General features: G+C 38.1%; 1 protein-coding gene across 1 annotated transcript in view; it reads right to left on the reverse strand.

The window, feature by feature from the left end:
* Nucleotides 1–2,496: 2,496 nt before the first annotated feature.
* Nucleotides 2,497–23,995, reverse strand: part of COL25A1 (collagen type XXV alpha 1 chain) — a 297,981-nt gene continuing 276,482 nt past the window's right edge. The window contains exons 31-38 of the mRNA XM_053976587.1: nucleotides 22,043–22,123; nucleotides 20,138–20,173; nucleotides 19,245–19,298; nucleotides 14,378–14,431; nucleotides 12,451–12,504; nucleotides 6,236–6,313; nucleotides 3,860–3,898; nucleotides 2,497–2,532 (exon numbers count right to left, since the gene is read on the reverse strand). Coding sequence (XP_053832562.1) covers nucleotides 2,497–2,532; nucleotides 3,860–3,898; nucleotides 6,236–6,313; nucleotides 12,451–12,504; nucleotides 14,378–14,431; nucleotides 19,245–19,298; nucleotides 20,138–20,173; nucleotides 22,043–22,123 — 432 coding nt within the window. The remainder of the gene's footprint in view (nucleotides 2,533–3,859; nucleotides 3,899–6,235; nucleotides 6,314–12,450; nucleotides 12,505–14,377; nucleotides 14,432–19,244; nucleotides 19,299–20,137; nucleotides 20,174–22,042; nucleotides 22,124–23,995) is intronic.

Raw genomic sequence — 23,995 nt, forward strand, 5'->3', positions numbered from 1 at the left:
TTCTTGAACAAAACAAACACGTTGCAAGTCTTCACAGGGTGCTTTTCTTGATGAAATATTAAACCAATTTTTTTTTTTTCTTGTACTGATCATGCAACTTTTCTAGATATGTTTAAGTTTCAATTCAATCTGAGATGCAAGTATTAATGCCAAATCTATGTATGTGGTTTAACCTTTCAAATTAAATTGTTTCTCTACTGCTCACTTATGGTTATTTAAAAGGAATGAACACTTCATAATATTGAACAACACAAAGGCTAAAAAAGCCAAGTAAGATTATTTGAAAAAAAAAAGTATTCCTAACTGCTGGAAATTTAATAAAGAAAATAATTTACAAGACAGAAAATAAAGCAAATGAAGGTGCTTAAGTGTTTCTTCAGTAGGGTCTCAGTGTCAGGGAGTTAAAGGAGAGTTGAGTTTTGACTAACATTTAACAGTAACATCTATAATTATTTCCTGAATGACAAAACCATGGACCAAAGCTCTGCTAGCTTTATTGGTGCATATAGAAATGGATGCTAAGAGGGCAGTTAAAAAATGTAAGTACACAAATTAAAAAAAAAGAAAAAGAAAGTGCTAATTATATATCAGCATTATTTATCTCGTTGCTATTTCTTAAATGAGTTGTGTTTGTGGACAGTCTCAATATGGAGTAGCTAAATCATCAAGCCAGATAATAAACATCCTACTTGATTTTGCATCTAAATACTCTGAAGGACCTTTAAAAAATATTTCATCTTACTGTAAGGCCCTCCTTCTGAAAGGCCCTCAGTGGCGTTATTGCTGTAACACTCTGGTAACATTTTATATTCTGTCTGTGCCTCCTGAAGGTTTTCACTGTTGTAATCATCACTATTCTAACAAGTTGATAGTTGCATCTCTGAAAATTTAGGGAAAGCAAAACATATTTCTTTATATCTGTGAACTTCTGTTTATTTCTTACTATTGGAGAGAAAAAATTGAGCAGTAAAAATACATATGTATTCAGCGTATAGTGTGAGATTTTTGTTTTTATTAGTAAGATAATACTAATTGGAGGCCAGTAAATTGACCTTTTGCTTTAAAAATCTGGGTGTTCCTCAATGAAAAGCTGGGTTTGACTCCAATATACCAAAATGACAATAAAGATTCATCAAAGAGAAATATTCCATTATAGTGGCATTTCCATTGATCTGAGATTGTGAAGCAATACAAATCGTGTGACCCCATCTTCACATGATTTAGAAATCATGGAGCAAGGAAAAATGTGCGTTCCAAGAAGGGCAGAAGGTGCCCTCATATGAATGGAGACAAGCTGTCTTCTTCAACTTTAGTTTTGGTCTACATAGGAAAGACAACTCTTCAAAAAAAAAAAAAAGCCCCTAAAAATGGGATGAACCTGCTATATACAATAGGAACAGAAGTGATATAAAAAGAATTTCCATCTGCCAAATATGGCACTATTTCTCATAAATTATACTCTCAAACTAACTTCAGTGCACCATATGAAGACTCAAAATTGTAAAAAATACCTTGTGGCAAAACTACAAATGTGCACAAATGACATATTTCTAGCAATAAAAAAAAGTGGAGAAGGAAGTGTTTCTTTAGAAAGCCATCTGAACAGGAAGGGAGAAAAATCAACACATTTAACAGTGTAGCATGGTGACAAATGTGCAGTGATAATCACACAGAATTGTTTCTCTCCAATATTTTTTGAGCAATAATGTCCACTAAAATCACCGTAACAACATAAAAGGAGCAAGATGAATACATCATTCTGTGAAACACAAAAATAAACTCTTTCTTTTCTAGACTTAAAGGCTTCAAAGACTCTGAAATAAAAACTGTTAATACTGAAACAAGATGAATATGTGGCTTGAAAGTACTTTTTTCAATGCCATCACCACAAATGTTGAATAGATGATTGAAATGCATTCTTTATGGCAACAGAAACAGGAAAAGGAAACAAAACCAACCATTGCTTCCAAATTCCCATAGAGAAGTTCAGCTAGTTATGTGTAATTTAAAGTGAATAACCTGAAAACCATACCATGATACATACATCTCTGGTCAGTTCCATTGTTCCATCCTCCATCCCCTGGAGGATGATCTGATTCATCCCCACCTCAGGAGCGCTTTCTCCTCCAGCAGTCCCAAAATACAATATGGAGAGTGTATACACTCTGTCCTCCTCAAGTGAGGTTGAGAAGCATCTGGTTTCAGGTGGTGTCTGCCATCAAATGATCCCTGCAGCACCTCCGTAACCTTTTCAAACAACCCACAGAGAAGTCTGGTTTCTTCCTCAAACTTCTGTCCCTCTTGATTAAGGACTCGACAGGGCCTATCGTGAATGTCTTCACGACTGTGAGCAGTGCAAGGCAAACCGATGCTGATCAACAGGCAGGACCCTCTCTGATCAAAGGGGCCAAGTATCCCGCAAGAATGGAAGCCATCCACCTGCAGCTGGAATGCTATTCCCCAAAAATGCAAGGCCTCTTTCTATGCTCCTCTGGTTTATCTCTTTTTAGCAATGAGCCATGGTGTGACTCCCTTGAGATGACAAAAGGAAATGACTCAGAAGCTGGAATCAAAGGTCACCATCAACAGCCACTCATGATCACACAGCAAGCAGGTTTGGCACACAAACTCATGCTTTTAGTTCATACGAGCAGATGCAGTGTCATGAATCAGTGACGTGTTTAAGATGGACATGGAAGCCAGGTCAGTAAACTCCAACAGCAGCTGGTACAGTACATTTCTTAGCATTTTGCTCTTATTTGGTCACAATTTCTTGTAAACTAGTTCATGGCACTCATTGTCCATGCATATCCACAAGCCAAAATATAAGAATTTACAGAAATATTAATTTCTATTATTGATCATTGTTTTGAGATCTCTCCCATTAGAGAGACAATCTTTGCAGGTTTATCCTGCAGTTATTGTATCATCTAACTGCAGATGTAGGTGAAAAAAAAGATGTATGTATGGACTATTGCAAACAAGTAGAAGCAGCTACATGTAAACATATCTCAGACTTGTAAAATCAAATTTTCAGTTCTCAACTATAAATAAAAAAAAGTGGAGCACTATATACACAACTTCATGCTTGTAAGGTTAGATTCATCACTGCAGAGACAAAAAGAGATACAGATTAATCAAATTAGTAAGATATTTCAGACATCTATTACAAATACATAAATAAGGCAGAGTTGCAAATATGGGTAGTTATTTCCTCAGCACCAACTATTCTTCAGAGATAAATGCACCCGGGATTTCACTTATGCTTCATGTTTTCTGATATATTATATGCCAGTACCCCTCCAACTATATTATTCTGAATGGCAAGTTTTTAAATCAAGCACTGTCTAGGTTAAACCTTTATTAAAATAATGTTGCCATTTAATATTGCCATAAAACACACAACCCAGGAGGATTTACTGAAGAATAGAAAAGAAAGGCAAAGGAAAAGGTCAGTATACACTGTCCTTCTCGGTATCCCAGAAAGCCAATATAATAATACATCGACAGCAATATTTGACAAAAATGCCACATCCATGAGCTTTTATAATGAATAGGAAGCACTGATCATCTGCAGAAACCAAAGGATGTGTGAGTCTTCATGTGAAAAAAGAGAAGTCTTGGACTTTTCATTAAACTAATGCCAACTATTTCTATAGTACTGCCTCAATGAATTATTCTACATAAATTACAACATATCACATGAACTACTGTCATGGAGAGGTCTGATCTTGCACTGCTGGATATGTCTGTCTAGGAGGCATCTAGAAGTGTATCTTGATACAGCATGATTGTGACAGGCATTTCTGTGTTCTAAGGGCATTCTGCTCCTGAAAAGAAAAAGCTCTGCCCATCCTACCTTTTGCCAACAGCCAGGCATTGGTAATCCATCAGGACCCTGTTTCAAGGGGAGTAAAAGGATGAAAAAAAAAAAAGAGCATAAGTAAGTTGGACAGGATAGATATCTCATCAACATCTGTTAGAACAGCTGAAGCAGCTTTGACTTTCTATCTAAAAAGTAGCTACCAGTTAACTTATTTCCTCTCTTATTCTCAAAGTGAAGGAAAAGCCAAGGGCAGGAAGGTTTACACTGTAAATACATACATGCACTTCTCTGCCACAAAGATTTGGTGTTTTTCTGTATCATCAAAACTTCTTTATCATGCATGGAGATCTTTATCAGTTTCTTATTGCTACTAGAGCTCAGGTTACATGTTATTTTAAATATAATCTGTTTTATTCACAATAATATCTGAATGTACAAGATCAGTGAGGAAAAGAAACCTATCACTTTTATCTGGAGAGTATTACGTTTTATGGGCCCCTTGTTCAAAGGTCACCCTGTGATAAAACAGCAAGACTTGAATGGGAGTAGGATCTTTTCACTTTCAATGTCAGTTTTTGAATGAAACAGCGAAATCTTAAGGCCTGAACATACCTTGAGTGCCACAGTGGAAGAAAATGTCAGCAGTGGGAGCAGGGCATTACGGCACCACTGATTATTTCAGTGCCTGGACAGTATGGCCATCTAATTTCTTCTCATTTTAGTGAGAGTCACTCCTTTTCTTTTCTGTTGCTACCCTAACCTTCATCTATCTCCATGCATCCAGTAAGATCAGGGCCAGCTTTTGACCAGAGTCATACTGGTTTTCAAGGATCTAATTCCGATTTACATGGCTGCCCAGGTTTACTCAGGGAGTTATATGCTCAGAATTAGGAGCACATACAATATAACTAGGTTATGCATAAGCAGATAAAAAGCAGGCCTTTAGATTCCTTCAAATTTAGAATACCAATACTTAATGTTAATCTACATGTGAAGATAATGGTTAATATGGATTTTTTAAATATACTTGCATGTGGTCTGATGTGAATGACTTGCTGCCTAAACAAGAGACAGTGCTGCATGCTAAACAGCTTATTCTAGCAATTATCTACAAACAGAATATTTTTGACCCATCAATGATTGTTAGTGAATCTTCAGATATAAATGATAATACAGAGACAGAGAAACATTTTTAAATTACAAAAGCATGCTTGATTATCCCCAACAAAATATGAGATATGGTTACCATTAATTGGAAGCAAACAACATGGACTATGGAATAATCTTAATGGACTATGTATTTGCAATTAAAAAGCAATTGACTTCAAATAGAAGTGCTATAGTCAAAACCTACTTAAATTTAACATTCATCTCAGAGAACCGTGCTTAACCACCAAACAATATCAGAACATGCAGATTGAATTTTACTGTGAATAATTGAAAAGAAAATCCTCCTTGTATCTTTAGGAAATGTGTATGACCTATTCATTTGGGGTTTTCTTTCTTAAATGGAAAAGAGTTCCAACTTACTTTACCACTAAATAAAAATCATTGTTGCCAGATTGGTACAAGGGAGAGGGTCAAGAAGTAGCATTTTAGTATAGGTGGGAACTTGAATTCATGCTAGCGTAGGGTGGGGGGTGTTGTGTGTATTCCAGGAGGGTAAGTTCCAGGGGTAAGACCATTAAATTGAGGACATTAAATAACAAAGACAGCAAGGGTTTGGGCTGCAGACCGTTATATTCTTACAAACATCAGGTAAGCTTTTTATTTCCAGATGTGTTTGAATACTCTGATGAACAGGCCAGACACCACAAACATTACTTGTGGATGGTCTGAAAGCCAAGCTCCAGCTTGGCTTACTGGAAACCTTGATTTTTAGAAACAGTATTTACATCCTTCTGTTTGTGACTCTCATTTTGGCCACATTGTGAAAACATGCCCCTAAGATGGCATGGCTTTGGAAGGAAGACCAGGGTGCAGAGTAGCTACAGGACAGGCCAGGGTGTGGAACTGAGCCAGTGCAGACAGAAGTCATCAGACTTGATTAGAGGTGAATGTTGTACTGGATTTCTACAACTTGGGTTCAGGGTGAGTGAGGCAATGGGTATTTTGTGAGGAAAGTAACAAACCAATGATTCTCGGGGAAAATGGAGGAAGGACACAAACTTACAAATTACCAGGTGATGTGGGAGCAAATTTCTGAGAGTTAGGCTTAAGGTGTCAACAAAAACGTGTGTTCTCTCATGGCGGTTATGATCACTTGAAGCAGCTGGTTTGTTCATGCACATGCACATGTTACGTGAAAAATGTAAAGTCAGCTCAGAAAAACATTACTTTACATTGAGAATGGCTGATTACAAACAAAGGAACTGCATGCAGGGTTGGTAGGAAAGAGAAATACTGTACCAATTGGCAAGGGGCATCCAGCCCATCCAGGCCAGGCTGGCCTGGCTCCCCTTTTTCCCCCTTAATTCCACGGAATCCCTGTTTGTAAAGATTAACTTGCAATGTTACTGTCAAGGAAATGCCTTCAGTATTGACTTAAACGGAGTGAACAAAAAACAACAGAGAGGCAAGAGGAACAAGCTGACTGCTTATGATTTAAACTGATTCTGGCACATTCCAAATTTGGTTCCTTTTGAATGTATTTCGCAGAAAAAAATGAAAAAAAAAAACCAAAAAACCCACTACCAAAACCTCACAAACTTAGCCCAAAGGTTTTAAGTCTGGTGCTTTAACCCCAATTAGGAGGTTTACAAACAAAGTCTGCTCCAGAATTTGCACTTGAGATGAAGCTGTGTTAACAAAGGGCAATGGGTTACACAGTAGCTGGTGCTTGTTCCTCTCCCCTCATTTCTTATTCTATCAGTTTACAGCAGGATGACTGATCTTCCAATACACAAGCGAGACGTACCAATGGGCAAGGTGCATCTAATCCAGGAGCACCCTGTTCTCCTTTCTCCCCTTTAGGCCCTTTTTTGCCTTTCTTTCCCTTTTCCCCCTGTGGATACAACGGTTTGGATAAAACAAGTTTCATTCTTTTGAAAAAAAATAAAGAAAGATTGGGTTTAAAGTTTGGGTTTTTTCTTTTTAAGCCAATGGAGAGCTGAAAGGACACTTACCACTGTGTTCTGGTTTGGATGGTGCATTATGTGGAAAAATAAATTATATGATCACAAGCAAGAACTGCAATCAGTCTCTATTAGTTTGTGTTGGTATTTCATATCAGTATTATGAATGTTTTGAAACCTAGAACAGGGCTTGAAATCACTGATTTCTTGAGACAGAGGCAAATCTGCAAATCCCCCCAATCTGCAGCCAAAATAAAAAGCCTCCTGTTTTGATAAGTGATAGCACTGAAGGGTACATGCTCACTATGCTGAACTTGTCAGCTTCCCAGAGGATTTGCCACTAGTCAGAAGTAACTTTGGGAGAGCAGAATCCATCAACAGAGTCTTTTGATAAAGGATCTGTGGCACAGATGCTGAACAAGGATGACTGACTCAATTCCATCAGCTTCCAGGGTGTCACATCAAGGGTGAATCTGGCCAGGAGCATCCTTTACTAACTGACCCTCTGCACTCTGGTAAGAGTTTGGAACAAATCCTGTTCTCTGTGGTATCCACAGAAACCCATGGACATCACTGAGGGTGCACGGCTGTCACTCCAAATACAACACGATCATTTCAAACCCTGTTACAGGAATCAAAACACCCAAACTGCTTGATGGAGAGGTGCTATGACACTTCCAACAATTTAATATTGTCTTGGTATCATAAAGTAATCAGAAGTGATAATTAGATTATTTATTTAAATATTTCAACATTCAAATATTCTGTCTGCTGCAGGCAATGTTTAATCTCTTTTCAGTCCTTTGATTTCACATTGAGTTTTCTTTTCAAATGTGAAACATCCAATGCTTTCATTCTCATAGAAATTAGTTGATTCCCCTCAAGAAAGCTACCTGCAAAGATGACCTCACCTTCAAGCAGTATAAGAGGTTTAGAGAGTTCATTTTATAATTGATTTCACACCAGTTGATCACAATGGTAAATGAGTTTCAGGTTGCTCTCAATTTCACAAAAATCAAAAAGGGATCACTTAAAAAAAATAACAAATTGGACTAGGATTGTAAAAAATGGGATAGGAAGGATGAGTAAATCAGGATGTCACAAAGAAATGGTCATAGGAAAATTAGTATAACATTGGAGAACCAGCAAGTGAGGTTGTGGCTATTGGGAAGATTTAATTTGTGAGGAAAAGGGTAAAAAAACCAGAAGAATTGTAAGGAATGTGGGTAGAAGGAGAAGGAAGGAATGCCCCTTTGGAAAGACAGACAGATTTTGGTGAAACATATTAAACAGACATTTAACTTGTTTCACACCAGTACAGAAAAGGCTTAATCCATTAACAATAGAGAAAAATAATTTTTATACTTAAAAAAGTTTATATAAATAATATTTTAAAAAGGAAGGAAAGCACATTACTCATTTAATGTAACAGGATACTTGACACATTCAAATAAAACAAAATGTTCCATGAACAAAACATACTGCATCCAAGTTATGATAGAAGCAAAGTTACTTGTCTATCTTTTCTGTGTGCCAAAAGGTCACAGGATTATATTTGGAAAAACAGCAATTCAAACATTACCAGACGATACCAATGATAAAATCCTTACCAAATGATAAGATTGTGATGTAAAAAAATCCTCACAAGACAAGAACCATATATTGGCTACATTTCCATCTCAAACCTACAAAGATGACAATGTAGCAGAGCTCATTGCTCTATGCTATTTGTGCTATTTGTGCTCAATGTAGCACCAATATATTTGCAAGGAGTGTATGCAAGCACAAAGCATGGACATACTCCAAAAAGGATTCTGAAAATGAACAGTACAGTTTGGTTTCTGACTATTTCTAATATTTTTGGACTTTTTGTTTCTTTAACTTCTTGTTTTACAAGCCAGCAGGTAACTATTTTCAACTTCCAGTTTTGCAGGCAGATCTATGATCTTACTCAAACTAATGCAGCAGTCACCTGTGTAGAAAAAAGTCTGAATTTCCTGGGTACTTTACTGCTTTTTCCACAGACTGAGTTCTTTCTTTTTTTATCTTTGATCTTTACTCCTTATCCTGAACTATAAAAATCCATAGGAGTTATGGGGATTCTTCATGTGATGAGGATTAAAAAAAAAATTCCTTTCTGTCCTTCCTCACTGCCTAGAGAAATAAAAACTTCTGCAACATTATTATGGTTGGAACAATCTACAATCCTCATGTGCACAGATTTCCATCACTGCAGAGTATAGGGGAAAAGGATAATGCCTTTTCATCCTCTGTTCAGACACACCATACTCCTCTGTCAAAATCCATAAAAACAGTCACAAGTGTGCATCTGGGACCAGGGACCACTTCCCTCTCTTCCCCACAACACAATCTCAAACTTTTCTCAGAGCTTATTAGTTTCTTATTATTAGAAAGGATTTTTATTTTCTATTCATACAACTTGAAAATACAAACCTTTTTCGTGATGAGTGCTCCTGGACTGTAATTTTTTATGAGTAACTACAAAATATTTTTACAGCCATGTTAAGAAGACATAATGCAAACACTGACCTGCTTTCACTGTAGCAGAACTACTGATAGGATAAAAGATAGATCAGAAGTCTAGACCTCATCTCAAGAAGTAAAGATTTATTCCCTGCATGTCTATGAAAAAAGTGTCACTGGTTCTCTTTAGAATGTTCATAATGATATGTATTTTTGCAGTGCAACTTAAGTTTCTTAACTAGAAACTCACTAATCTCAATTTGTGTGATGTCAGACCAATAGCCAATAATGTAGAAATATTTAAAACCAAGAAATCATAAGCTAGATGGTCAACTTGTTTATCTGTTATTACAAAAATGGTTTATATGTTGAAATGGGTGCTGTTGCACCAACTTGGTCATAGGTAATTAGTAATTTACATAAGGAAAACCACCAGAACACAGAAGACTTGTTATAATGAGAACTTGGATTAATTGCACTACTTTTTGTATCTTTTGAGAGTCAGCTTTCTATTTGGAAAATAAACTATTGATGCAGCTAAAGTAATTTTGGTGAAATAAGTTTGCTTGCATGATAGAAATATTCCCTAGTTTATGGGAAAAATGCATTTAAACTGTGCAATGGAAGTGTCTTTCTCAGAGGTCTCAGCTATATCTTCCCTGACTTTTCACTGGCAAAGGCCTTCCTTTGCCTCCTAGTTTTCTTTAAATACTCTGGGAATTTTTAATGAAGGTATTCAATCTCCATTTCTGCCCTGCAGACTTCCTGTCAATCCTCTCTCTGAAAGCCCACACAACAGTATGTTTTTTGAAACATGTATCAGACTTGCTAACTACTTTATCCCATGCATTCTTCTCAGGAAACAGAGTTTGCCTTTTCATGACTTTTTAGGGGGATGGAGGACCAGAGTTCCTAGAGATGTGTCCTGCAGCCCCAAGAGAACAAGTATCCACAGGCAACCTAAATCACAATGGAACTCCGAAAAGGGTGTAGCCGTGCCACACACCATTCCCACATAAAATTCCCTCACTCTCTTGCAACTGGAAGTCCCATGTTTGACTTATCTAGTCAGTCCCTGGCAATCACAGTCTAATATCCAAAAGCAGCATGCTGGACTCTGGAACATTAAAACATTTTTACATCCTGAGTGCTGAATCTCATCTGTTCCATTTTCACATTATATTTGTATAAGCAAAATTTTTACCAGCTTTCCATCTTCCAGAAATCTTCTGGAGCTCTGGTGGCTGAAATTTTTCTGCATATCTGCTCTAGCTGTACATGGAAACACAGACTCGAAGTCTGGCTGAAAGGGAGTTCTGGAGGTTGCCTAAGATTCCCATCGTATTCCCATCCTAGACCAGGTTCTGCAGTGCTCCTTGGGCAGAGGTTCAGCCCCCTCTCTGGACTCACTGTCCCAGTGCTGTGCTGTCCTCCTTGTGAACAACTGCTCTGAACCTCTCAGGAGCACCTTGTGGTCCTGCATTTCCCCATTTGCCATTACCCAGAGAGTTTTGCTCTACCATTTTTTTATCTCCCCTTTTGAATAGTTTGGCTATCCCATTGTCAGACTAAGCCTGTCCACCTCCTCCACCCTCTGCTCCTGGTTGTGTTTGCTCCAGACCTTTGCCAGCTTGGCAACCTTCTTATTCTCTTTTTTCTTGAACTCAAAAACTTTTTTTTTGAGGCTCAAAAGACCATCTGCAGTATTCAAACAACCTCACTGGAACTGATAAGGGAGGCATAATTACTTGTTTTTATCTTCTGGACACAACTCTTTGAATGTATCCCAGGGTGAGAATACACTGTTAAGCTCATTCAATTTGGCACTTGCTGTAACTCCCACTTAGCACAAAGAGCATTTTGACCATCACTTCTCTGAGCTAGCAGTTATCAGTTACACCTTTAGACTGACAGCTGCTCTCAAGGAGAAAAGCTGTTCACTGTTGACAGACCTGTACTCTGAGAGCAAGCAAGGGCTCACCATTCATTGTGATTACTCTGCCAGGTCAAACATTGCCTTTATAATATTCATAGAGCACCTGCTTAAACAACTGTTGTTCTGCAAAATCAGTACCTTACCAGTGATCTCTGAGCTCAAAACATACCAAGCAATACACCGAGGGACAAAAGGGAAGGATGAATTTCATAATACCCTTTTGAATGCATTCTTGGGAAGTATTTTGCCTAACCAGATAAAGAAATGGAAATGAACTCTAACACTCATGGTGACTTTTTAGCCCTGCTTCTTGTTTAGGACACCATAATGATTAATCCAGCTTAACCCTGCATATGTCAGCTTGACAAAAACATTGGTCTGAGCTGGAAAAATCATCTGCTGCATGTATGGACTTTTACATTAAGTGGCCTGGTGTGAGTTCAAATTCAGCAATTTTAGCAGCAGGGCTTTGTGTTGGATAGCAATGGAAGAGATTTGCTAATGAAGTTTCTCCACACACACAGTAAGTTCTGCATTGCTTTTTACTAAACAGATTTCCAAGTCACTGTGTCTGGACACTGAAAATCAAGTCAGGCTGTTTCTATTAACTTCACTGTCTAGTTGGTTTACCAGAATGGTAGAACATATGATTCAATTTAAATCCACAAGTATCGCAAAGTCCTTAACTGCAAATAAAACATTACCAAAAATAAAAATTCAAACAGTTCTTGTCTTAGACACTTGGTGTGGAACAGGTAGCATGTACAGGCATGCTACACCAGGATCAACCACCAGTGTGCAAAGACTGCCAGAGAACAGAGCTGGGCTCTTCAGTATAAAATCACCACAACAACTAATGTCTGCATTAAATATTTCAGGATTTTAAAAAGTGCAGGATGGATTGGAGAAAATGAGCCTAAAAAATTGCTGTGCTTTTAGACATGTTGGTATTTCTAGTCCTGTACATATACATACATTTTTGTGGTGGTTTTGCTCTAGTGTGTATCTGTGACTTGCCTTTTGGCACACAGTAAAAACAAAGGTAAGTTTTAATGGGACAATTTACAGTGTAAGGACAGCAGAACTGATTAGCTAAGGAATCAAACAACAGTTATGAACACTGTGGTCACCTTTTCTCCCTTTTCTCCTATATCACCCTTTTCTCCTCGAGGACCAGGGAAACCCTATAAAAACAAAGCGGACAAAGATAGGTTGACTTTTACTAACACGCAGATTAAGTTTTCAAATACTCCTGGAAAACCTAAAAAGATGATTTCACTACATGCTCTGTACATATATTATGTGTGGACACATGCACGGACACAAGAGCACGCGGGATGAGTAAGTCACAGAGGTTGGTAGAGACATTATGGCAGCTGAAGAAAGAAATCATACCACTCAAACTAGCAATCATCCATGCTACAAAGCATATGTGCATTCTTAAAAAGACTCCTCCAAGTTAGGGATTTCAGAGTAGGACTACAGAAAAGGACTTTCAGTAAGTCTTTTTAGCATGCCAAGGAAAGAGCCTATGTTTTGAAACACATCCCTTACAGGCCACGGAATGATTCTCTTTCATTAGGATAAATTTAGTTAACTAAGTGCTAAGTGACCCCTTGTTCTTCTACAAATGAGTCATCTGAATATTTTCTTAGCAAGCATTTTTTCAGCCTACTGACATCCAAAGGACCAAGTACTTGTATTGCTAAGCACTACTATCTGGTGGTGTCTGTCGATAAGGGCTGTACATTGCACAATCTTTGTCCTCTTTACCACAGAGAAAGAGCAAATGCAGCATTCAGCACACTCTCTCCAGGTCCTGCGCGCACGCTAAAGGGCAGCAAAGGTGTTGTGTTCCGTAAGGGATTTCTTGGCAGACTCTTACTGACCCCTGAGAGTGCCCTGGTCACACACATTACTTACATCAAGGCCAGGCTCGCCGTCTTTGCCCTGCCAAAGAACCACAGGAACTGCATTAGCTTCCCTCAGACAAGGACACTGCTGCCCATGTTTAACATTTCCAGGAACTGATAACCTGACTGCAAAATTTTGCTTGACTGTGAAATTTTGTTTGTAGGCAGATTCCAGGAGCAAGCTAAAAATACAAAAACAGCTAAAAACCTATAAAATTTTATTTTTAGTTTTCAGGAATGGGAAACAGAAATAGCATTAAAAAAAAAATTAACCCACAAAGGTGACCCTCACATAAAAAAGCATGGCAAGCTAATTTAACACTCCATGGAGCCTGAAAACTGTCTCCAGCCACTGACTCCTGATCCAATTAAATGGATCAAATTAAACCACAGGCCTGTATTCCAGCTTAAATTAATTAATCAAATGGATTAAACTGGAGAGGGTATGGAAACACTAAAAGTCTCCTGGAAAGGCTGGTTGTGCCTGGCCAAGCACATTTACATGACTTTCCTTGCGTCAAAGTACAGAACAGACTTGTGTATATGTACACACCTGACCCAGTCATTAGCAGTGCAAACAGGGAAAGTCAGATGATTTTATTGGGGATATTGCTGTCAGGCCAAAGGAAGTTCTCCCTCATATTTTAGAAATTGATAACATAATTAAAATTATTGATTTAAAACAAATAATTTCACCTATGAGTGAGCAACAATGGAATTCTCACATAACTTCTGAGTGGATGGCACAAAAATGAAAACAAAACAGGTCTCTGAAGCAACAAACAAAACAAAAACATAATGGCAATGACATTAAGAAATTCACAGCTTTCCACAGTTCCTCCTGAACTCCTGGCACTCTCACATGGTCCCCAGGCAGCTGATGGCCAAAGGCTGCAGAACCAGGAGCGCCTGCATTCTGCATCTCCTCTCTCTTGCTGGTTCATGTCAGGTCTGTCTTTTAATGTGCATGGGTAGAAACCCAAGAGTGTGATACAGAACACTGACCTTGCACTGTCAGGGTTTATTATCAATTTCTGCCTTTTCCAACTAATTCTACTGCTAGGTGAAAATCAGCCATAAAGCACACAAAGTTTAATCAGGGAGGGATGAAAAGTGCAGTGTGTACAAACTCTGTGCAACTTACAGGCAAGCCGTATGGTCCTCGGGGTCCAGGGTCACCTACAGTTCCCTTCTCACCCTAAGAAAAGATTACAGAACAAGCAAACAAAAACATTGGCTATCTTAGAAATTATCTCTACCAAGTGCTTTAGGTTAAAGTTTATGCATTCCTAAGTATTTTGAGTGAAAAATATCCAAGCTTGTTTATTTTTACTAAATGTTTAAGGGAGAAAGAGAAGGTGTGTATTTCCATTCTTTCTAGGAAGAATGACTTTTTAGGCATATGATATCACATTCATTTCTAAATACGTTAGTAACTGAAAATATGTTTCAACTGAACACACACTAGTGTCAAGTTTAAGCTTTTGACAGCTTAATGTTACTCTCAGTAAAAATACAAAGTTGTAATGAAAACTGAGGATATACAGTATCAAGCTGTATATACACACAGCAGCTGAGATGCAACACAGTGACAGGAAAAAATAATGTGTCAGTCAAAGCCTGATTTAAGTAGGCAATGCTATTAACAGTGACATTGTGAAGATTATCCTATGCACTGTGCTGTGTTGCTAAATCCTCTACTGGATTCTAGATAAGTGATGTAAATACTCTGGTTTATTAAAATCAAAACGACTTTAATAATATGCAAGACAAACAAGTACAGAGATTACTCCAGAAGTCTGATCTCATTCTGCACTAAAATTCATGGGAAAATTACCAGTTTCCAGAGGGGTGCTGCCAAAGTAATTTTGCAAGCTTAATACAGGGTAAACTTTTCCAAACGGAATGGAATTTCAAGGCGACGAATTTCAGGCTGACAGTAATAATCACCTTTGCTCTCTAATTGCTCTTTACCAAGATTGATATGAAGTTAAGCTTGTTAAGCTTACAGGACTAGCCCGTGTAACTGCAAGCACAGGTCCCTTTGAGCTTGGTAGGGAGTCAGGGCTGGGAAGAAGGTGTGGAAAACAGTCTTGTTTCAGACTGTTCTTTCTTCTGAATGAAATCCACCAGAAAAGCATTTCACTCTGGAGAGAACTAAATGGCTCGAAGTGTTGATGAAATAAAAGAAAAAAATCCTCACCGCCTCTAGTTTTCAAAGCTCCTACTCTGGATTTGTTATGCAGGGTGACTTGGATCCCTTCATCACTCCCTTTGCTGAACACACCCTAACCCAGGGCTTCCTGCAAGGCTCTTGGTGTGCACGGGTGCTGTGTTTCATCCTAGCATGTGCTGCACTTACGCTCATGAGAGAATTCTCTGTATAACACCCTCTGGTGTGTTGTTATTTACTACTTGCTAGTAATTCATTAATGATTCCACCATTAAAAGCACAAGACAGAGATGCAGATGTGTACCTAATCAATAGTGGTGATCACTGGCACAGCCAAGTACTTGGCACAACTCTAAAAATGGGCTGCTATGTCTCAATTTCATTGACTGAATTATACAAAAAAGGCAGGCCCAGAATAAATGGGACCTTAACCAGTGGTTGAATATCCCAGCAATAAGGAGTTTGTTGCAGTAACTGACATTTGATCTGTTTTAAATACTTAATATTTTTACTTAGATGTGCATTTGCTTTAGTCTAGAGGTAATGAGATGTGCAGTGTCAGGTCTTTCTGGATCCTGTTACTAATTTCTGAGTAATTTCTGAGCAGCATTTAGGCTGGATGCCCTGACAGTACAATAGGAGGTTCAGCTGATTTTAAAAACAATAAATCCCTTGCAGCTTTAAAGCTTTCTGCTAAGAAGAAACTAATGTGCTGACCTATGTAGGTAAGAGCTAAAAAACTCTTTGATCAGTACTTGAAATATGTCAAGATCAGTTAAGCATCTTTTTTTTTTTTAATTTTCAACAGCAAGGTGACTGTACAAAGTCCTCTCAAGATAGGCTTGTAACATTGCTAAACATATGGCAGACATAAAAATACTGAATGTATCAGTCTAGGAAATAATCACGTCTGTTATGTAAGAATTTATTTGGAGAACTGTATCTCAGAATTTTTTTTCCTCCAATACAAAGCACATGCTGAAACATGTTTGGAATATCAGATGAGGTTCTGAATGTTCATGGATTATATGAGATTAATGGACTGTCATGAACATACTACCCTCAACCATCACAATTTCCTTCAGGGTAGCAGATATTGGCAAACTTCAAGATTTTGTTTTAAATTTTTTTTGTGAGACAATCCGTAAGTGTTCAAAGAATAGAAACCATAACCTATGTTTTTGCCTCCTATTTCACTTCAGTCTCCTGAATCATGGACAAATATGAGTTACAATTTGGATAAATAAAGCAGAATAATCTGTGTCTCCATTAGGATAGATAGGGAGATTTCATAACATTGTCATGATGAGAAATATTTTAAACAAATTAAAGAGTTATTACTTTACCTACTAGTACTAACTGTGTGTAATGATGACAGCGCTGCACAGGCAAAGCTAAAATCAAACTCAAAACCAGGTCCTTGTCATCAATGAAAGAGAATAAAAAAAAAAAACCCTTTATTTCCAGCTCTCAGATTCCTTTAGCTGGTCAAGAAACTGGATATACATTATGCCTGTCATCACCCTTCAGGCTTATATGGCCCCTTTCATCAGTAGTAGCTGAAGATGACTATTTTCCAGTGTTCTCTACTTTCCTTTCACTCTAGACCGTATATAAGTGAAAATAATAAGTACACAGTCAGATTCAGAGGCCTGTTATGATCTACTCCTCCATTTAATAAAGATGGTCTCACTAAAATCTCTCTAAGCACCTGGCAAAATGTAATTCCAATAGCTGAAAATTAGTAAGAACTAATAGACACCATCGTAATGAATTATATTAATTCACATCATTAATTACTCTCTCAGTTTCTACTAAAAAACTCATAAAACCATGTTATAGTGTCATGATTTTCTTATTCTACCTTGTCATTGTCTAAATAGACTTTGTATAAAGATGATCTGACATTTTCTATTTTAACAGTTAACTGAAAATCAACAACCCACCCTAATTTGCTCAACAGTCTGTTCCACCTCAGAGTAGTAATTGAGCATCACCTCAAATGCAGCCTGTGCAACAATGAATTCATGATTATTCTGTTATACAGCCCTAATGCCCTCCTAGATTTTTACTGGCCCAAGGTTTTTCTTATCAATACAGACAAAATGGGGTCCTATCCAGTGAACACTGGCCCAATGCACTGTTTTTAATTAAAAAGTAAATCCTGAAATCAAAAATATGACAAAAATATTTCCCCTTCTGCTTTCACGTAAACAAGTTCAACAGTTGTAAATGCAAGTTGTAAAACAGCATTAAAAACACACGATTTGTTATTTAAATAATGAGACATGTATCAATGCTGTGCACCTGTTACATAACTATGCTACAAACAATTTCTCCTCCCAAATGGTATTGAATAAATAAATGAACAATTTAAGCAACAATCCTGCTGGTTGCCTGCTTGGGAAAAAACCTTCCATCTGTCTTGTGAACTTCCTCCCATTCATTTAGCTCCACAGAAAATAGTGGGTGTGTAGGAATTTTCTGCACACCTTGGTTTCTCTATTTTTGTGAAGTTCTCCTTCTGTGCTCATGCAATTACTGATTTACATCACAGCAATTCCTATCCCCTTTTAGCTACTGCTTTTCAACAGCTACAGTAGGGCTTATTCCAAATCCAGCTGTATGACTTCTTATGACCTTGAATACCCTCACAAGAAAAAAAACATTAGTAGCTGTCTTCCACAGATGAAAAGAATAGTTTATATTATATTTCATTGTCAAAGACATTTCAACTGGTAGTACACATGCATATTCTTCAATAAAAAAGGTCATAATGCAAGAATAAAATGCATGTTATTTTTATATACTTCTACATGTGTATCTATTAGAGGAGGTATTAAGATTAGAGGATGTTCAACTATCTTTTCACAGAGTTGACAGAAGATATATCTTGTCCTAATTGAAGAAAAAAAAATGAATCAGTAATCCCCTAGAAAAACAAAAAATACTCAAGTCCTTCAGGCACTTAACTAGCCTGAGTGGTAACTGCAGCCTACTGTACAGTTTAATTTGGACTGTGTTGCATGTCTTGTATTTATCCCTCAGTACACACCTCTGTAAAAACGAATCTTACCTTTCTCAGATGAAGCTAACTGGACCTCTGCCATGTGCCTGTGTTCTTTTTACAGCTAGTCTGAAGTTGTTTTAGCACAGTTGTTTTGTTCAAGTGAGGAAGTCAGAGACAAAGTTCTGGACCGGTAACCTCTTCAGAGGTTTTAGGATATCATCTTTTGGTTTGTTGTAAAAGTTGATGGCTGTATTGTTAAAGGTGACAGGCTTATAGCTAAAGGTTAGAGTTCCTACCCTATTTCCACTGGAGAAAATCTACTGTGAATATTTCAAAATTAAATAGCAGGGCTCCTATCTTCTAAGCTTAAAAAAAAAAAGTTTAAGTTTTACAGAGGCTGGAGATATTTTTCCTGGATAAAAACATTTAAGTGAATATAGGAGAGAAATACTCCTTTTTTTTTGCCACTGCATTCTTATATAATCAGATCACACCATCTTCTTTTGTACCAGCTTGTTCTCAATTTGCACAACATAATGAAACCAATGAAAATCATGTTCTCTTTGTGGCACTGTGAACTAGAAAGTCCAGTCAATTTCTTACTGATTAGTCATTTCAAAATACCAGCTCTCCTGGAATTAATGAGTTACAACGTCAATCTCAAACAGATAAATGTGTGTGTAAGGAGAACATGTACACAGTTCTGGGCTGCTCCTCTACGGGTGAGAAACTGTTCTGTAACATCTAGGCACAGTGTGAGTCCCCATATGCCATTTTTCCACTGTGGCAGTCACTTTGTAGGGAGCAGCACATGGAACATATACTTACTCTCTCTCCTTTGGGACCTGCAGGGCCATGGGGACCAACTGGGCCATCTATGCCCTACAAAAAGGAACAAAAAGGGTAAGAGAGAGGGCTTGCTCTTACAACTCTTTAGTTTTAATAGCTATCTTGTACACAAGAACTAACATGGAATCAGTCTTCACTGGTTAAAAATTTGGATTTAATTGTGATGCAACCTATTTGGCTTTCAAAACTCCACCTATAACCTCTCCTGTTACAAGGCAGAGTGTCTTTCTTCTATTTGGTGTTCACTACATCCATGGAAGCAATCAGATTTACAAAGATCTTAAACAGATTGGAAGAAGATGGAAGGGTCAAAAAAAAATTTATTTTTTTTTAATTGCATATTCTTTTAATTGAAATGTCCACCTGTAAGATGGACTTACCTATTGCAGGGATCAATGAGAATCTTACTTCCAAGATATAACTCTTTCACTGCATAGATTTCTTTATCATTCAAGAAAGCAAAAGATTTAACATCTATGATGTGTAATGTAACAACATGTGTAGATGAACCCCAGCACATCTGCATCTCCTTCACTGATTCCATATTAGCACTGAACAGCTCTGTTCTCCTGTAAGCTAAATCCCTAACCTTACTCAGGAAAACTAGCAACCCAAGCAAGGCAGTTGTCCAACCAAAAATCAAAACTAAGCTGCTTTTTTAAGGTTCAGAGCTCCTTCTACAGAGAATTACATTCTCTTTCCCACACATATTGCCCTAGGAACCTGCTTGAAGCCCCCTCCTACGCAGCAGGGAAAATGCTTGCAGCATTTGGCCTTCCTTCCTGGGTGCAGTGAGCGAGCTTGGCTGGCATGGCCCTGGGAAGCACACGGACTCAGGCACGAAGGGGGACACAGAAAGACAAGGGACTCACCCGGGCTCCTGGCTTCCCGTCTAAGCCAGATGCTCCCTGTGTGGTTAGGTGGAAGCATGGATGATGGGCACGACACGAATGACAAGAACGTGAGATTAGTAAGTGGTGCTGATGAAAAAACACAATTCAAACGTACAGTACATGCTGTGACAGGGTTCTGGAGTGGGTATCACATTACTACAGCATGTTAGTTAAAAATTCACATGAAACACCAAGAGCCTGATTCTGTTCTCACTTCAGTGTAACATCACTGACCCACCCCTGCCCTCACATCAAGTATATTAAAGCAGAATACTGTCAGGCTATAGGAGCGCTACAAACACCAGATGTTAGGGTGTTTTTGAGCCTGAACACACAAATATTTACTTTGTCATTTACTCGCATGCTTTCTGATTTGTAAATAGCAACAATACTGAACAGTATACACAAAAGAAGAAAAATGTGTGTTAACTGCGATAGGAAATATTTAAGTGCAAGAATACTGCATTATGCAGCCAACAAAATCTGGATCCTGACCACAATGGGCTCATTCATTTCCAAGAGCCCGGGAGACAATCACATTTCCTGTTTTCCCGCTGCACTCCCGGCTCAGAGCACAGGCACGGGCTGCAGTGAGCGATGAGCATCAACATCCTTGGGGCCGGGGGGACCCCTCGTGGACCCCGTGCGAATAACAGAGCAGCGCCCGGGGACGCGGGGGACAACACTGCTCGGGACACCGGGAATAATCTGGGGAACGCCTCCCTCCTAAAAAAGCTAGCCAAACCAACCCCCAAACAAACCCAACTAAAATCTCCAGCCAATTCAATAAAACGAGCCGTTTTTTGGAACGTCAAGCGCTTGGACTTTGCTCCTGAAAATGACATTTAGAAGTAGGAAGCAGGAGCAAGACAAGATCTGTGTAAATTTGGAAAACCTAGTAGCATATTTTATTCTGGAGTTTCTTCTACCTTGTAGCAATTTTCAGAGCATCTGCTCATGCCTCCAAAACTCATTCTCTACAGATATGTAACTGTCAATGTGAAAATGAGTTTTATTTTTCTCAAAATAAATTCAAATTCTCAGTGACGCTGACCTTGTCCATAGGCCCTGCACATAATTCTTGAAAATATTAATCAGAGAGGTTTGTGCTCCTTTTGGGTCAATTAAGTCTTTTTTCTCCATTTTACTGTTAACAATGTCATCACTGGGAGCAATCCTCATACAATAACAACAGCAAAGAGGAAAAATGAACTCCTTTTCTGAGAAAAAAAATAAAGCTGCCTTTTCAGCCTGCTTACAAACACATAAAGTATTTTCTATTTTATTAACCTAAATTTTAAGAACTCTGATGTTTCCATATTTTTAAGGTTCTGCACTTGTAACACAAAATTCATGCCAAACACTCAGGATGGGAATTTTCTAAAGAACAAGGCAAAAATAAGAATCGGGGGGGGGGGGGGGGGGGGGGAACCAGAAAAAAAATCGCAAAAATTGCAACTAAATTCCCTAAACCAATTTTTAGCTTTCCTCAAATTGACCTCTCAATTTGAACTGCAGAAGTGCAATAAGAGGAAGAATAGCTGAGGAGACAGGGGATAGGGAAGACTGCTTTTTTAATGGAAACACCATACAACACTCGAATAACAGCATGACTAATGTAATGGGGGTGATGACATCCTTGTGACACTGAACACTCTCAACTGACACACAACAACAACAAAAAAATCCTGACAGCACTGGGTTTCACAGGACATTACTTGGGATGATAGCACAGACTTGGGACAAAACAAAACAAGACTGATGCTCTGCTCCAAGATGGTATATTCTGTGTATGCTATTGAGTAAATCAGAGTTGTTCATGAGGGGTAGAAAGAGATGTGTGTGATTTGCACTGAAATTGAATAGTTGGGGTTTTTTACTTACTGGAAGACCAAGGGGCCCTCTGTCACCCTTTTGACCTGGTTCACCTTTCAATCCTTTAAGACCATTTAACCCTGGTTCACCCTAAACGTAAAAGTATAAATGCCAAATTTTTGGTGCTATAATGGGTGTTTAAGCTGGGATAGAAGAAGCCAGTCTCAGAAGTAGCTGCAAATTCCAGTTTGAAACAAATTCAATCTTCTCAGCTTACTGGCAATTTACATACTGATTTAATAGTGGGCAAAAGTACTTGGGAGCTGTCTGCTCGAGATTAAAAATCTGTGTAAAAAAAAAACTACATGAAACGTATGGGTACCAGATTTTTAAAATCTTTTCCTAATAATTATTACTATAGTTAGATGGTTTGAATTAAGCATGAGCTTCAGGGGGTTTTGGAAATTCTTCAAATCCCATAAACCACCCTATGCAGATAATTCAAACTGAAAAGAAAATGTTCATAAAAGTAAGCCTCAAAATTGTAGGTTTCTAGAGTGAGATCTCCTGAAAAGTACACTTGGAAGGAAGCAATACTTTTCCTTACAGTAAACTGGAATTTGCAGCAAAATCTTACATAAAGATATTTTAAACCTTTAAGCATACATAATAAACAGTAACAAGTTAAAAGAAACAGTACAGGTTACACAACGCCAAGCTATCTGGGAGGTCCACAGATTCTCCGTTCATACAGAGAAATTTTAGCAATGTAAGAAATGGCACTTGTTGTGATTATTAAATTATGTACAGACTATTACACTAAACATCACTAAGATGATAATACTGGGCTCAGAGTTGCCAACAAATCACCCTCTCGTAATGAAAAACTGCATCACCAGGAGGGCTGCTCAGTCAAAGAGAGTATTGACCACACCTGCCTCTTTTGGGAAACAGAAATACATGGGTATTTCGTCCAGGCTGCTCCCCATGGCCTCATTGCTAGATTTCCCTTTGATGTATTATGTTACCTTATATTATATTCATATTTAAAAAAAAAAAAACCAACTCAGTAGAACCCAGTCTGCTCCTTTAAGTAACTCCAGACATCATCTGCCTGCTTTGCACCCCAAGTAGCCATTTCTTCATTCTTATTCTATTTGACTTGATTTGACTTTCAAAGCAGTAGCACTGGAAACACTGAAGTTTTGGAAACAGACCTGAGAAATCCCACAAAAGGCTGAGTCTCAGGCCAAAAGCCTGAGGTAAAGCAGGCCTGGTGCTAAAATGGAACATACTTGATTTCAAAAAATGATTTATGACTTCGGTTTCTTGAGCCAAGGTAACACAGTCTCATAAGGGGTCAAACCTGTGATTTTCTGTCTTGCAGCTTTAAAAATCCAAAATAAACCCCCAAAACTAAACAAAAACACCCTTTCCTCCTCTTCCTTACTTTTTGAGAAAGGTGTGATTAGGGAGCCATAGTGATTTAAATGATCATGCCTGACAAGACCACTGGCCTTAATGAACCCAGTGTCATGCTAAATTTTACCTTACTGAATTAAAGCACAAATTAAAATATTCCAAGTCTGCCAAAATGCACTTCCACTCTCCTGAGCTGTTCTGATGGGCTAAGAGAGTCCCTAAAGAATATCTATGCTACGGAAAATGTTCAAAATGTATTGCAGACCTGTCTGAGCATGAATCCAGTTTGGAAAACACAAAAATGCACACATCAGTTAGTGATGGTGAACCATCATAACATGTGAAGGAACTGGTCAGCAAAATACCTGTCACCTAACAAAGGCCATGGGGACTGGAAGAAGCAGGAGATACAAGAGAGCATAAATGAAGACGAGTTTATCTCACTTAATTTCCCAAGCCTGTAACATGCTTCTGTATTCCCAAGTAATTCCAAGTGCAATGGTAGCTTGCCCATAAACAGGAAGCCAAATAATTTAGTGCCACATTCCTAATATTCATACAAAAAATTGACTCAGCTGACGCTGAGGGGAAATACTACTC

This window comes from Vidua macroura, chromosome 4 (genome assembly GCF_024509145.1).
Source record: "Vidua macroura isolate BioBank_ID:100142 chromosome 4, ASM2450914v1, whole genome shotgun sequence".
NCBI lineage: Eukaryota > Metazoa > Chordata > Aves > Passeriformes > Viduidae > Vidua > Vidua macroura.